Source organism: Triticum aestivum, chromosome 6B, assembly GCF_018294505.1.
Source record: "Triticum aestivum cultivar Chinese Spring chromosome 6B, IWGSC CS RefSeq v2.1, whole genome shotgun sequence".
Lineage (NCBI taxonomy): Eukaryota > Viridiplantae > Streptophyta > Magnoliopsida > Poales > Poaceae > Triticum > Triticum aestivum.
In genome coordinates, this window is record NC_057810.1 from 551,067,944 (window position 1) to 551,082,657 (window position 14,714).

General features: G+C 42.3%; 1 protein-coding gene across 39 annotated transcripts; it reads right to left on the minus strand.

Moving 5' to 3' along the window:
* Positions 1–1,639: 1,639 nt before the first annotated feature.
* Positions 1,640–14,341, minus strand: LOC123137953 (uncharacterized). Of its 39 annotated transcripts, none has more exons than XR_006468640.1 (7): positions 13,272–14,340; positions 11,695–11,782; positions 10,913–10,966; positions 9,640–9,698; positions 3,816–7,413; positions 3,446–3,517; positions 1,640–2,417 (listed from the first exon to the last, which is right to left on the minus strand). XR_006468640.1 is itself a non-coding variant. In XM_044557847.1 (2 exons), the coding sequence occupies exons 1-2, from the start codon at positions 3,522–3,524 to the stop codon at positions 1,666–1,668; spliced, it is 831 nt and encodes a 276-aa protein (XP_044413782.1). In that variant the 5' UTR covers positions 3,525–3,809; the 3' UTR covers positions 1,640–1,665. The 39 variants fall into 39 exon arrangements, 1 of the variants encoding a protein (XP_044413782.1); XR_006468633.1 differs by lacking the exon at positions 11,695–11,782 and having other exon boundaries at positions 3,816–8,598; positions 13,272–13,460; positions 13,693–14,338; XR_006468632.1 differs by lacking the exon at positions 11,695–11,782 and having other exon boundaries at positions 3,816–8,598; positions 10,913–10,970; positions 13,272–13,460; positions 13,693–14,338.
* Positions 14,342–14,714: the final 373 nt, after the last annotated feature.

The window sequence follows — 14,714 nt, forward strand, 5'->3', positions numbered from 1 at the left end:
TTATTACGAACGTATCCCTTCACGATTCCATTCATCCATTCAAACGGGGACATGGTATGCAAGAATGTCGGTCCAAGGTCTTTAACCTCCGCAATAATATGAACTAGTAGATGGACCATGATATCAAGGAATGACGATGGGAAATATATCTCAAGCTCACAAAGTATTGAAATGATCTCCTCTTGTAATCGTGTAAGATGCCGCACACTGATCGACTTTCGAGACATAGCGTCAAAAAAGTTGCAGAAATCAATAAGTGTGTTGAGGACGTGATCGTCCATTATCCCTCTGACAGCTATCGAAAATAATTATGTCATCATCACATGACAATCATGCGACTTCATGTTGCTAAACCTTTGCTTTTTCGAGTCAAGATACCTGCGTATGAGTCCCGAGTAGCCGGAAGCAACTTTCATGTTGTCGAGGCATTTGAAAACTTGAGAAAGCGCATCCTCCTCGAGAGTGAAGTAAGCTGGGGGCAATAATCATCTTTGGTTTTGGACAAAGTTTTGCCCTTGGTTGACTCATTGGCTTTGACTTTTTTTCCTTAATCGTGTCTTTGGTTTTAATGGATGAGGGTTGAAGCTCTTCCCTAATACTGATATCTTTCACGTCTTGTCTCGCCCTCAGACCATCTTTTCTCTTTTCTGACATGTCAAACAGTGTGCCAAGCAAACTCTTGCACACATTATTTTGTGATATGCATCATATCAAGAGAATGAGGCATACTTAGTAGTTCCCAATACTGCAAGCCCCAGAAAGCAGACTTCCTTTTCCATACTTTTAGCAGATTTTCTCAGGGGACTTCTTTCTTTTTTTTCCTGGCTTAGGGCAATCTTCCCAATTCATTAACATTTCCATGATTGCTGCTCCAGACCCCTTAGACGGTAGCCCTCGGGTCTCATTAGTGTTGTCAAAAAGATCTCCATGAGTTCTCCACTCACCCTCTTTGTCAAGACACCTTCTATGGCCCATGAACACGGTTTTCCTACTGACCTTTTTTGATAGCTGCCGAAAAGATGTGTCATCCATACATTTAACACAATCGCACTGTCCATGGCATGCATGTCCGAAGATATATCTATAACCTGGATAGTCATGAACGGACGTGAGCAATGCTGCTCTCATGTGAAAATAATTTCCTGTGCTAGCATCCCAGGTTTTCACCCCTTCAGGCTTCCATAATATTTCTAACTCCTCCTTCAATAGCTCAATATATGTGTTGATATCATTGTCAGGCTGGGCTGGCCCTTAAATTAGCATAACCATGTGTATGTACTTTTGCTTCATGCAGAGCCAGGGCGGGAGGTTGTAAATCCATACAAATATGGGCCATGTACTATGTGTGCTACTCTAGTTGCCAAATGGATTTAGTCCATCACTACTGACACCGAACCTGGGGTTTCTTGGTTCTGCTGTGAAATCTGGTTCGAAATTGTCCAGTGCTTTCCACTGACAACCAACTACGATGTCTCAGAATGCCATCACTTTTAGACTTTCTAGTGTTGTGCCAAGTCATGTTCTTTGCCTCCTTTGGGTCAGCGAAATAACGCTGCAAGTGAGGAATCAACAGAAGGTACCATACAACCTTCCGAGGTTCCTTCTTTCCAGGCCTGTATCGGGGTTGTTGCAAGTTGGATGCTCTATTTTGTTCGCATACTCATTTCAATATAAGATGCAATCATTTATGCATGCGTGATATCTTACATGTGGCAAATCAATCGGACACAGAATCTTCTTTGCCTCATCAACACTGCGAGGCAAAAAATTCCCCTTGGGCAAAACTTTGTGTAAATATTTCAATGTAGCATCCAGACTTGCATCTGTGCTCTTGAATCTTGCCTTGATGTCCAGAAGTTTGAGTGTGATGTGCAAGCGCTTTTTCTCGGGATTGCAACCTTCATGCAGTGGAGTTTTCGTGTCTATTTCCAATTGCGCCAACTTTACAGCCTCTTTAATAGCAGCTCTCTCGCTTGTTGTCTTCTTCCGAAGCAGATCTTTAACATGAGGATCTTGTAGCATTGTAGCCAACGACATATCCTGCGTGACAGTCTCATGGTCCTCTTCATGTTCGGGTGGCATTTCATCATTTCCTTCTCCATGCGCATGTTCATTGTTTCCTCCTTCTGGCGGCTCTGCCTGTTCATCGCCAGAGTTTTCTACGTCATTGTTTCCTCCATCATCGCTAACATCCTCCTCACCATGCTTTGGCCACCGTGTATCACCTGCAACGAAACCGCGACGGAGCAAGTGCGCCAGCAGGCTGCCTTCAAACGGGTTGTGCAAAATTCCATTTTCCCATGTCAAACATGGACATAATATCTGCACTTCACCCTTTTGTATCATATTTGCCATCGCGAAATTGAGAAAGCCATTCACACTTCGATGCATATTGAATCTTTCGATAGGCGATAGCGCTGCAAAGGTAAAAGTACAAAAATAATTAAATATATTACCAATGAAGGCATAAAAAATTCGGCGTGACCTTTACTAAAAAAGGGACATATTCATTGCCAGAAATTTGACAAAACAGAAATAAATCAACGTTTCACCAAAACATTGGCAACTCTCTAGACATTGCTTGCAAAATGAAACTTCGCACGAGACAATAATTCACGAGCAATGCAATTTCTATAGCTAGCAACTAACGACACACACATCCATCACATATCCATCCAAATTAACGAGAAGTTCGGTCTATTTTACCTCATCAAAGGTATGGGAGAGGGGGGTCGGCCGACCGTACCTAAGTTGGAGCGCCATTAATGGAGTGTGGTGGAAATTTTAATGCAAGTGTGTGTGTTTGAGTGGGTGGAGAAGAGAACTAGCTTAGTGAGTGAGAGAGTGTGAAGGGTAGCAACATGCTAGCTAGATCTAATTAACTACCTACTTAAGAAATCATGAGAAAGAATTTGGCCTTTTTCTCAGGGAAGAGAGAGGGGAGGAAGAGGAAAGAAAGAGGAAGAAGGATAAAAATATCTAAATGGATGCTAGGTCACATGTGATTAGTGTTGCGACGTAATTACTGTCGTGCGAGAAATAAGGAACACCATTACAATTCTCTCCCTCTCCCTCTCCCTCTCCCTCTCTCTCTCTCACGCGTTCGGGTAATGCTCACGCCCGTATTATGCTTGCCTCAAAATATACTGCTGGAGTAACTTACTCGGAGACGCCATAGCTATTATGGTTAGTGCTGGCGTAGGGCACTTTGGCTACGCCAGCAGTAAGTTAGGCCAGGTGAGAACATTGGGACCCACATACAGGTGGCGTTCTCTAAAATTCCTATGCCGGTAATAATACAATAGCTATGGCGTACGAAATAGCCTGGTGCCACTACTATTTGAAAAAAAAATAGTGTTGGCGTTGATGAAAACCAGCGCATCACCAATGAAAGTTGTGTCTTTTTTCACTAGTACAAGTGATTGTATATATGGTGTACACTCACTCATTGTATTTGCGACTGTAGGTGATGGTCGTCCTTGATCCTGCAACAGTCGGTGTCCTCTTCTCAAAACAACTATCATTTGTGGATTAAGAGTGAGTATTGTGCACCCGACGAAAAGTACAATTAAGTAGCTCGTCCATAGCAATCAAATTTAAGAAGTCTACTTCCAAAGATTCAATGGTACTCCCTCCATCCAATAGTATAAGAGCATTTTTCACACTACACTAGTGTAAAAAACGCTCTTATATTATGGGACGAAGGGAATACATCATATAACAAATTTTAACTACACTAACAAAATGTTGCTAATGTACAAGTACAATAATGAGAACTAAAATCTCCATTAACACAGAGAAGGGGGTGTGCTTACCGGGGTGGAGTCGGACGACGGCCAGGACGATGGCCGAGGCGAACGACGAGTTGGGCGGAGACGCGGGCGACGTTGGATGCGGAGGAAGGCGCGGGTGACTGTCACCAGAGTGACGAGCGACATATAGCGCCTGCAACAACTATATATGCGTGGTAGGTGGCAGATAGTTGCGGCGGGTGCCCGGTAGTACCCACCACTCCAAACTTTGATAAATTTTGAAACCATCAGACACGAGTACCTAGATATAGCTGTTGCGGTCGCTTGGAAGCACCCGCCACTGCTTGGCGAGGAACCACTGGCGGGCACATCTATATGCCCGTCAGTGTTGCTTCTCGCCCATGAAGAATTAGCGAGCGTATAACAGTGGCGGGTCCTCAAACAAGCCCTCCTGACAGCGCCCGCCACTCAGTAGAGGCCACCTGTAAGGTTTTTCCCAATAGTGATGGGCCTACCTCGTAGGTATTCCCCAGTCAGCCGTTGGGGTAGGGTTGTTGCGCATGCACGCCATCATGTCTCGGGGGCACGGGGCACGTGGCGCGATAACAATGCCACAGACATTTTGCATCCGAACGGCCAGATGAATATAAGTATTTCCCTTAAGATAATTCTTTTCAAGAAAATAGACATACACACTTAAAATACACCCTAACCTACAACAAACCTATTACGACCAGCCAACCCTTTCCAGCCTCCGCCTCCTCCAAATCCACCCCTTCCCATCCCCGCCGCCGCCGCCACCACCACCGCGGGATGGCCGGTAAGGGAGGCAAGAAGTCCCAGTCCGCTACTGTTCGGTACACCTGCGCGTGCGGAGAGAAAATCGAGGGGCTGGCCGCGGGCACGGAGCATACCAGGAAATGCCAGGCAGCGAAGAAGGTGGCCGAGGCGGCGAAGGCTCGCGAGCTGGAGGCCCAGAGGGCGCGGGAGTTGGAGCTGGAGGCCGCGCGTAGGGGGGGAGCTCCTATACGGCGCATTAAGCGCCGGTACAGGCAACTGGCGCCCACTGGCACTATCTGGTGGGCCGGCCCAGGAACACGCAGAGAAAAAACCTCCCAAAAAAGCTGCTTCCAACAGGATTCGATCTCGCGCCGTTTAGTTATGACGCAGCGTGCCTAAACAGTACATCTACTATAACCTAGTGATTCATTACAGCGCGAGATGGTTAACAACAATACTAACGCACTACTTCTGGTACAAACAATTTAGAAAGACGTAATTTTTTGGAAAAGAAAAAAATCTGAAATAAGTTTTAAAAAATCTCGAATTAGAAAAAAGTTCATGTATTCAAAAACTTTCACCAAATTTTATAAAAGTTCACCATGTATTACATAAAGTTACATTTTTTTAAATATGCTGAACTTTTTCTGGATACATGCTGAACAAAATTTCTCTACACTATGAACATTTTTTATACACACTGAACTTTTTTTCAATGTATGGTGAACAATATTCAAATACACATAGAACTTTTTTTTAAATACGATGAACTCCTTTTGAATACATGCTGAACAAAATTTCTATACATGATGAACATTTTTTTATACAAACTGAACATTTTTTCAATGTATGGTGAACATTTTTCTTCAATACGGTTAACAAAATTTGGAATTCAGAACTATTTTTGAAACGTGAACAAAATTCGAAAACATGAACAACATTTGGAATTTCTAAAAACATTTTCTGAAAATTCAAGCGAAATTTCGAAAAATCTGAACATATTTTGGATATTGAAAAAAGTTCATCCAATTCGAAAATAGTTCATCAAATTTTAAAAAGTTCACAGATTTTCAAAAAAAGTTCATTGAATTTGAAAAAAAGTTCATTGAATTTGAAAAAAAATTCATCGATTATGGAAAAAGTTCATGGAATTTGGTGAGAAAAGTTCATCGATTTTGCAAAAAGTTCACCGAATATGAAAAAACTTCATCGATTTTGAAGAAAACTTCATCAAATTTGAAAGAAAGTTCATAAAATTGAAAAAAAGTTCGTCGATGTTGAAAAAGACAGAAAAAGAAAAAGAAAAAGAAAAGGCGAAAAGAAAGAACAGAAAAAAAAGAAAAAAGAAAAACACGTGGCCGTGTAATTTAAAAAGGAAAACAAAAAATGAAAAAGGAAAAAGAACGAATAATAGACAGAAAAACTAAAGCGTAACCATATCCTGCCCTGTGCTCGCGTGGTTGAACTTGCTGTCCTTGATGCGGAGGTAGGTGGTTCGAATCCTGGTAGCGCCCTTTTTTGCGGATTAAGACAAAAAATAAAAACACATAATGGGTGCCGCGGGGGGTGTGCGCCCGTTTGCGCACATGCCTGCAACGGGCGCCGTTTAGGGAATGCCGCTATTAAACAACTCAGGTACAGAATCCGATTCCGTTCACCCTTCCATGATTAGCTCAGATTGACTGCAGATTCCGAAATTAGCGCAGATTGACTGGGGATTTGGACGATTTTGGACGGGGTTCTGACGCAATTGTTAGAGCAAGATTTATAATAATCCAATGGCAGATATGGACGGGAGCGCTGACTGCGCCGAGTTGTTAGGAAATTAAAGGGCTTTTACTAGCGAATTAAGTAGTACTGTATTTGTTAACTGCAAAATTGGGTGGGAATAAAGTAGTTGTGCTGAATTAGAGGTAGGTAGTACTGTATTTGTTCTGCTCAACTAGAGGGATTTTACTAGCGAATTAAGTAAGTAGTACTGTATTTGTTAACTGCAAGTATGGACATTTCTCACAGCAGAACAGGCAATTTAGCATTATACAAAATGTTAATGCTCATAAAAGTCTGCTCATGTGTGCTAAGATTGCGTAAGCAAATTTCCAATGGCTGTTCATATGTGCTAAGATTTTCAGTTACAGCAAAAAAAAAAGTACTCGTTTTTTAACTTTTCCTGGCAATCTGGTACAGGCACAAATATGCGAAACTCTTAGGCCTAACTATACTTGGCCAAACCTCAGGCCGGGCCGGGCTTCGGGCCGGGCCTGGCCAAGCCCGACACAAAAAATCCAGGCCCGGGCCCGGCCATCGGGCCTGTGTTTCTGGGCCCGAGCCCGGCCCGAACACCTAAAAGCCCATCAGGCTTCAGGCCGGCCCGGCCCGACCTTCAGTAAACTGCAAAAATGACGAGCCCGGGCCCAGCCCGGCCTTCAGGCTCAAAAACTAGGCCCGAGCCCGGCCCGGAGGTAGCGTCGGGCCAGGCCGGGCCGGGCTTTTTCGGGCCGGGTCGGGCCGGGCTTCCCATGGCCAGGACTAGGCCTAACAAATATGCAAAGCTCTTGAGCTTTGGAGGCCTAATAAACCGGAAAGGAGGGAGAGTCTCCTGTGCAATCAGGATTTTACTCGTATCCTATGCTAGCTGTGGTGATAAATATGCGAAACTCTTAGGCCTAACAAATATGCAAAGCTCTTGAGCTTTGGAGGCCTAATAAACCGGAAAGGAGGGAGAGTCTCCTGTGCAATCAGGATTTTACTCGTATCCTATGCTAGCTGTGGTGATGCTTCCTGCACATATTTTATACCTTCAGTGTAGTAGTAGCCCAACCAATTATCAAAGAATAATAAGTAGTGACAATAGAGTCTCTTATATCACAGAAAAGAAAACCTGCCAAGTAAAAAAGACGGTCAGAATGCACCTTAAATCATTGCATACTATAAATTTTCTCCTAGATAATTTGATCATATACATAAACTAATTACTATGCATTGCAGCAAAGGCGGGCATCAAGGGCAGGAGAACAAAACAGCAAGTGGAGTATCATGGCAAAATAAAGCGCAATGTCAGGAGATTCATCTGTTCTACTGATATAATGTACTCCTTTGACCATATTATGCCTTGCCTATTTTGAACTCCTATGAACATATTACTTCACATATTACCTGCCGTGCTCACATATTACCTGTCACCTGTCTGCTATGTGCATGCCCATGTGATATTCTGCGATGGTTAAGTTCTCTTACTTGTTGAATTTTTTTATCAAACCTGATCAACAATAGAATCCAGAAGGTGCTTCTTGTGAAGCTAATTACAAGCTCACCATAATACAAGTGTCTTTTGATAACACACCGTTTGGAGGTTGATGATGAGGCCCAGCATTAGACATTGGCATTGGGATACCCAAATGTTTGTTGTTTGGCAGGTCATGGTATTCAGGCTGGGGATCAAAGCGGAATATTGGCCTGTCCGTGGCAACAAGCATGCAGCCCCTTTGTCCCGCTCTCGGTTTTCCCCAAAATTTGGTAGCGCTCTACCCCTGCTCAACCCTTCGTCCCGCTCTAGGGAAAGAAAGAAGAACAGCGGCACATGGTGAGGAGATGAGAAGCAAAGCAACTCGAGGTCCATGGTGGCACAAGCAAGCACAGATCCCACCGTCGTCTCCCTCTTCCCCTTCACTCTCTACCTTGCGGGTTCCTGGCCGTGGAGATTGGCGGTGTCCTGCTGCTCGCCAGATAGATCCAGAAGAGGTGGGGCTCGACAGCTCAACAACTATGTACTGCGGTGAGGACGGCGCTCGGCAGTGTCACACTGGTCCGTGGTCGCCGTCATGGGCCTCATCCCTTGCTCGGACGGACGCCAACAATGGTTGTCGCCCGGAGGCAACCTCGAGCATTCCATCCATCCTCCCACACGTCGCCGTTGTTGGCCTCATCGCTTGCCTCGACGGACGTGAGCAAAGGACACACATTGTCTGCCCGTCGTGCTTCGGCACTCCTGGCGGCAACAAGGATGCGCGGCCGAAAGGCTCATAACGGGTTTGTGTGCGACCGCGACTCCCATGGCCTCCCGGCGCTGCGATGTAATGTCCACCATCCAAACAAGAATTAGCATTGGTCAATATCCATGAATTCCATGCGGCAAATGCATAAACATCCAAACAGCAAAATTCAGGATGTATCTCAATATCAATGTCTGGTGATTTGATATTGAAGCCAATTCTTTCCAAGGCCTTGAATGTCTACATCCAAATGGAGCACAAGAGAGTTTTCTGGTCAAAAAGAACTATAGATACCCATCAATGAATAAAAATTGGTCAAATTTGGCCTATCGGAGACTTTGAGCTTGCATATTGTGAGACTACTTCAATTACTCTATCGGAGAGTATGAGTTTGCGTATTGAGAGACCACTTCAATTACTCGATTTTCTTTGTGAGAAGACTGAGTTTTCTTGTCCATAAGAACTGGAATTACCCATCAATCAATAGAGAATGGTCAAATTTGGCCTATTGGACTATGGGTTGGCATATTGTGAGACTCCTTCAAATACTCTATTTTCTTTTTGTGCGTGTTTTCGATTGAGTACTGATGTGTATCAGAGTGCCAGACATCAAGTGATTTGGCCGTGGGCATATAAACCTGGTACTGCTAGCTGAAGATACCACCCAATAACCATTCCTATTCAAGTAGTAGTATTAGTACCAAAAATAGTATACACAATTATTTCAACAACATACGTCTCGTAGGAACTATATTAGACAGACAGGTTGGGCCACCTAGCTTGGCCCGGACAAGATGAGTAAAAGGAAGCAAACGGCTCTAGTGTGTACTCTACGGTGAAAACAATTCAGAAAACAAAGATGGTGGTAGTTGGGCCACTCCATCACTTTGGTGCGGAGAATCTAATGTAGAGGCTTCCTAATTTGCGTCAAAACCCAACCATCTATGATATTGATGTATCCATTACAAACAATCAAGCAAACAGACTGGGAACGAATTAAAAAATGCTATCACAAAGAATCAAAGCAAACCGTGCAGGAAGGAATTCGACAATGCTATCACAAACAATCAAAGCAAACCATGGGGAAAGGAATTCAGCAATGAAACTGAGCATACCTCATCTAGTTGCACATATTTGAGGTGAAGGAGGAAACGCCAACACGCCTAATGCTGGCCTGCATATAATAAAATTATGTGAGGCTCATCGCATAACTAAAGATTTCAATACAATATGATAAAATAATTAAGCTACCCTCCTAATTATACATCTGTATTGTTAATATGAACTTCGAAGTACTAGTCAGATTCAATGCACCGCGTTAGCTTTGAGGGCAAATGATGTCACAGAAATTGGAAATTTTTGAACATGCTTTAACGGAGAGAAAAGCAAATATTACAACCACAGCTACACCTCCTGTTTATATAAGGTCAGGTTACAGCAGGGCAATAGAAATGTTTAACAGACACAACTATATTTCCAATGATGAACAACAATGGTTCCTGTTTTTATAACAGACACAACAATATGCAATATGTTACAACAACAACACAAAATACAATACTAATACAGAACTGCACATTTTATTAAAACGGAAGCCATAAATACTTAAACGTTGAGTGATAAGAACGTGCATCACTCCCAAACGAGTTCATAAATCATGAGATAAAAATATGGGTACTCCCTTCGATCCTATTACTTGTCGCGACAAGTAATATGGATCGGAGGGAGTAGTTTATTTTGCAATGATGGAGAATAATAGGCATGCAGAACTAAAACAACTAAGTTTCTATCATGATCTGCCACGCGCATTCAGCAATGTAAAAAATCCCCGCAAAAAATACATGTCCAACATATACGATTATGAGCTCTTTGGTTCAAAGAACATGTTGGTAGGGGAATTTCCTTTGGTGCCAATATTCATCCATTTGGTTCAAATGAATAGAGAGCAGGGGGAAATGGAGGAATTTCTTTGGATACCAGTTTCAAAGAAAAATTGCAGGAACCATCTGGACCTCATTTTTCAAACTCCTACTACCAAAATCTTGAACAGCATACGTCTCGTAGAAACTATATTAGACAGGCATAGGCTGGACCACCCAGCTTGGCCCGGACAAGATGAGTAAAAGGAAGCAAACAGCTCTAGTGTGTACACTGGGGTGAAAACAATACAGAAAACAAAGATGGTGGTAGTTGGGCCTCTCCATCACTTTGGTCTGGAGAATCTAAGGTAGAGGCTTCCTAATTTGTGTCAAAACCCAACCATCTATGATATTGATGGATCCATTGCAAACAATCAAGCAAACAGAGTGGGAAGGAATTCGACAATGCTATCACAAACAATCAAAGCAAACCGTGCGGAAAGGAATTCAACAATGAGACTGAGCATACCTCATCTAGTTGCACATATTTGAGGTGAAGGAGGAAACACCATCACGCCTCGTGCTGGCTTGCATATAATAACATTCTGTAAGGCTCATCGCATAATAAAGATTTGAATACAACATGATATAACAATTAAGCTACCCTCCTATACTTCTGTATAGTTAATATGAACTTCAAACTGCTAGTCAGATTCAATGCACCTCGCTTGCTTTTGAGGCAAAATAATGTCACAGAAATTGGAAAATTTTAAACATGCTTTAACAGAGAGAAAAAAGCAAATATTCACAGCTAGACCGCCTGTTTATATAAGGTCAGGTTATACAAAAGGGCCATAGAGATGTTTAACAGACAACTATATTTCCAATGATGAACGTGGAAGTTGTATAACAGATACAACTATACGCAACATGTAATAACAAGAAAAAATGGTGACTGTCAACTCATGAAACGATGGAAACATACATCTGCTATGCTAATAACTACAGCATATTGCTCCTAACTTTTCTATCTACCAAGAGGTACGACTACATCTGTATAAACAAAAAAATAATTGACCCTTCTTACACTTCTATGGTAAAAGTAACACAAAATAAAATACTAACACAGAACTGCACATTTCATTAGCACCGAAGCCATAAATACTTGAACATGAGTGGTAAGAATGTGCATCGCTCCCAAACCAGTTCATAAATCAAGAGATAAAAATATGAGTGGTTTATTTTGCAATGATGGAAAATAATAGGCACGTAGAACTAAAATGACCAAGTTCCTACAACTGTCACACTTACTCTGCAATGCAGAACATCCCCGCAAAAACCATCTGGACCTCATTTTCCGAACTCCTACTACCGAGGTCTTTAATTGCGTAATAGCATCCTAGATTTGACCACATTTTTATTAATAATCCCGAGTTTTGTGAACCAAATACAGTTGACAAAATTCCTATGTTTTCTTATCACACGCATTTCTACCTTATTCTTGTGTCTATTCCTACATATCATCAGAACAAAACATGCCCTTAAATTTTAAAGAATTAACACTATAATAAATATATTTTTAATGAGGAACATTAGAAGTATGATATTCAAAACTCATTTTCCCACGATGTAGAATCATATCGTAATATATATAAAGCATGTACAATTATGTCTTAATAAACTTATTATTTTCTCATAATGTAAAATCATAAGACATCTACAGCATATACAGTCAAGTTTCAATTGTACAATATCAACACAGTTATGTACTCCCTCGGTTCATAATTATAAGATGTTTTGGATATTCCAATATAGACTACATACAGACAGAAATGAATGAACAAACACACTAAAATGTGTCTATATCCATCCTATTTACAAAGAAGTTAGAACATCTTATATTTGTGAAGGGAGGGAGTAGTATATTATACTAGTCGCCGTGATAACATACATGTACAAACATCATCTTGTCCAACGATGTGTAGTTTCTCACTGATGTACAATCATAAAACATGTACAACGCATATACCTAAAATTTAATAAATATTATAGTTCTATAATAATAATTGTACAATGCTAACATAGTTATATGGTTAATTTAGCTAGTTACTTGATTAAGAAATAACATGTGTAGGCTATTATCTTGTTTAAAAATGTATACCGAGGCTTAGTTTGTGGATTGCTGAACTATGATTAGTGTTAACTACTCTGCAATAATCACTGCAGTAAGGAAAAAAGATGAGCAGACAATAAAATAGGCAAAAGCTGGAATGTAATAATCCACGGCAATGCCAAACACAGCCTAAATTTACAATAGTGTGTACTAATCTCTTTCAAAAGTCAATTTCTCTAAGTTTCGTTTGTAGAAAATGATAATAAAATATCGACAACCAAAATACCACATGGATCATTGACTAACGTGCTAAAAGGCCCCACAGGAGGTAGGGGGTCTGAGGAAGGATTATACAAGGCAACCCTTACCCCTACACAGTGCAATGCAGAGAGGCCACGTCAAACCCAGGACCTCTTGGCACAAGTTGGGGCCCGTCCTTCACATCAAATGCTATATCCATAATATATTTTCGTATTTATTTATTTATTAGTATTATTGAAATTGATATTCCTTTTTCTATAAATTCTATAAACTTGTTAAAAAAATAGAAAAAATATATTTCTATAAATTATATACACCTTTTAAAAAGAAAACGGAGTGAGTAAAATTGTGAGTGATAAACATGGAATCACATATCATCATCTGTAAGGCTTAATTTGCACTAATCTAAAATCATAGACATGTAGAACAAATAGAAAAATAATCGATAAAAGTGAATAATTATTATTATTATTATAAAAAATAGCCACAAAATAACATGGTCACACTTAATTACCTTGGTACCAATAAAAACATTTAAGCCATATAATTTTATCAAACTATCCAAAAACCAGTAAGTCTGTTCCTTGTGGTATTTTATCGATTATCATGGCTAGCCTCCAAGCAAAATATCAATCTCCTCAGGCAACCATTGCACCTCACTGGCCTGCTCCAAACCACTACCTCGCATGCGGATGTCATCATCCTGCATCAGAGATCTGAAGCTGATTATGGCTTATCTTCAGCCAAGGCTACAGTAGATCATAGCAGATCAAACAGATCTAGGCTTCTGCTACAGACATCAAACAGTAGCCGCATTATAAGGCTAGGGAGCTCGCCTGGGGTAGGTAGACGAGAAAGCTAGATCCAAATTTCTCAGTGGGAGAACTCGATCGACCCACCGTGCCACCACAGCCACCGGGTTATAGCAAAATTACCTCTGGTTAATCACATCGCCGGTAGCATGTATCAGCCACTAGCCAAGGCCCTAGCAGTGGAGACCGGCACGTCTCTCCTTGCAGATCTGAGTCACCCACCGGTACCTTCAGATCTGTCGCGGTCAACGCCATAGAGGGATGCGCCTCCGGTAGATCTGCGACAATTATATTGCCGTCCTGGAGTCTATAGAGAACAGTCACCGGCGCAGGGCGGCGACGGACCGCCCCTCCCATCAGTCAGATCAACTCACCAGTTTGTCATCAGGCCTCGACAGAGGCCGGCCATGGAAGTCAGCTACCATCGCACCGTCTCTGCATCGGGAAATTCGGAAGGATGACCGGGCCTCCGCGCCTCCAACTCCTCCATTCACAGGAGGCGCAGAAACCGGGAAAACTTGCCCCGAGCACCAGAAGCTCGCCCGAGCGCGTCAAACGCACCGCCGAAGGTACGGCGGCAGCGTCGCGTACGAGGGAAGGAAGGGGCCTGCGGCGGCGGCCAGGTGGTGATGCGGCGTCGGACAGGGCATGAGGCAGGCGGCGTATAGGGTTTGAGAGGCGTGCAGAGGAACGAGAGAGATGGGGATTCCGGCTCTGTTCGATGCCAAAACAATATCGCGACCTAAAACTCGCTGCGCGTTATAGTATACGGAAAGCGACTGCATGTGGAAAAGCGGGCGCCGTACACCGGTGCACCGGGTGTAGGCCCATTTGTCCGTCTCACTTTTCTCGTGACGCATAACTTTGCTGCTTACGTCCTGTACTTTTTGCCTGACTCTTTTTTGAGGTTAGCGCATTCACTCGATTTTGTTAGATCCGTATTCTCTCTTGACTTTTCTCCTTGTACTTTTGTTTTCTCTTTTTTCTTTAGAGTTGGTATTTTTCTGTTTCTAACATCACACACTCTGCTAACTTTAATAAGGAAACACATGCTCAACTGCTAGAGCTAACGCGGCCGCAAATCGGTCTCTATTAAGGAAAAACATGCTCAACTGCTAGATCAAACACAGCCGCAAATCGGACTC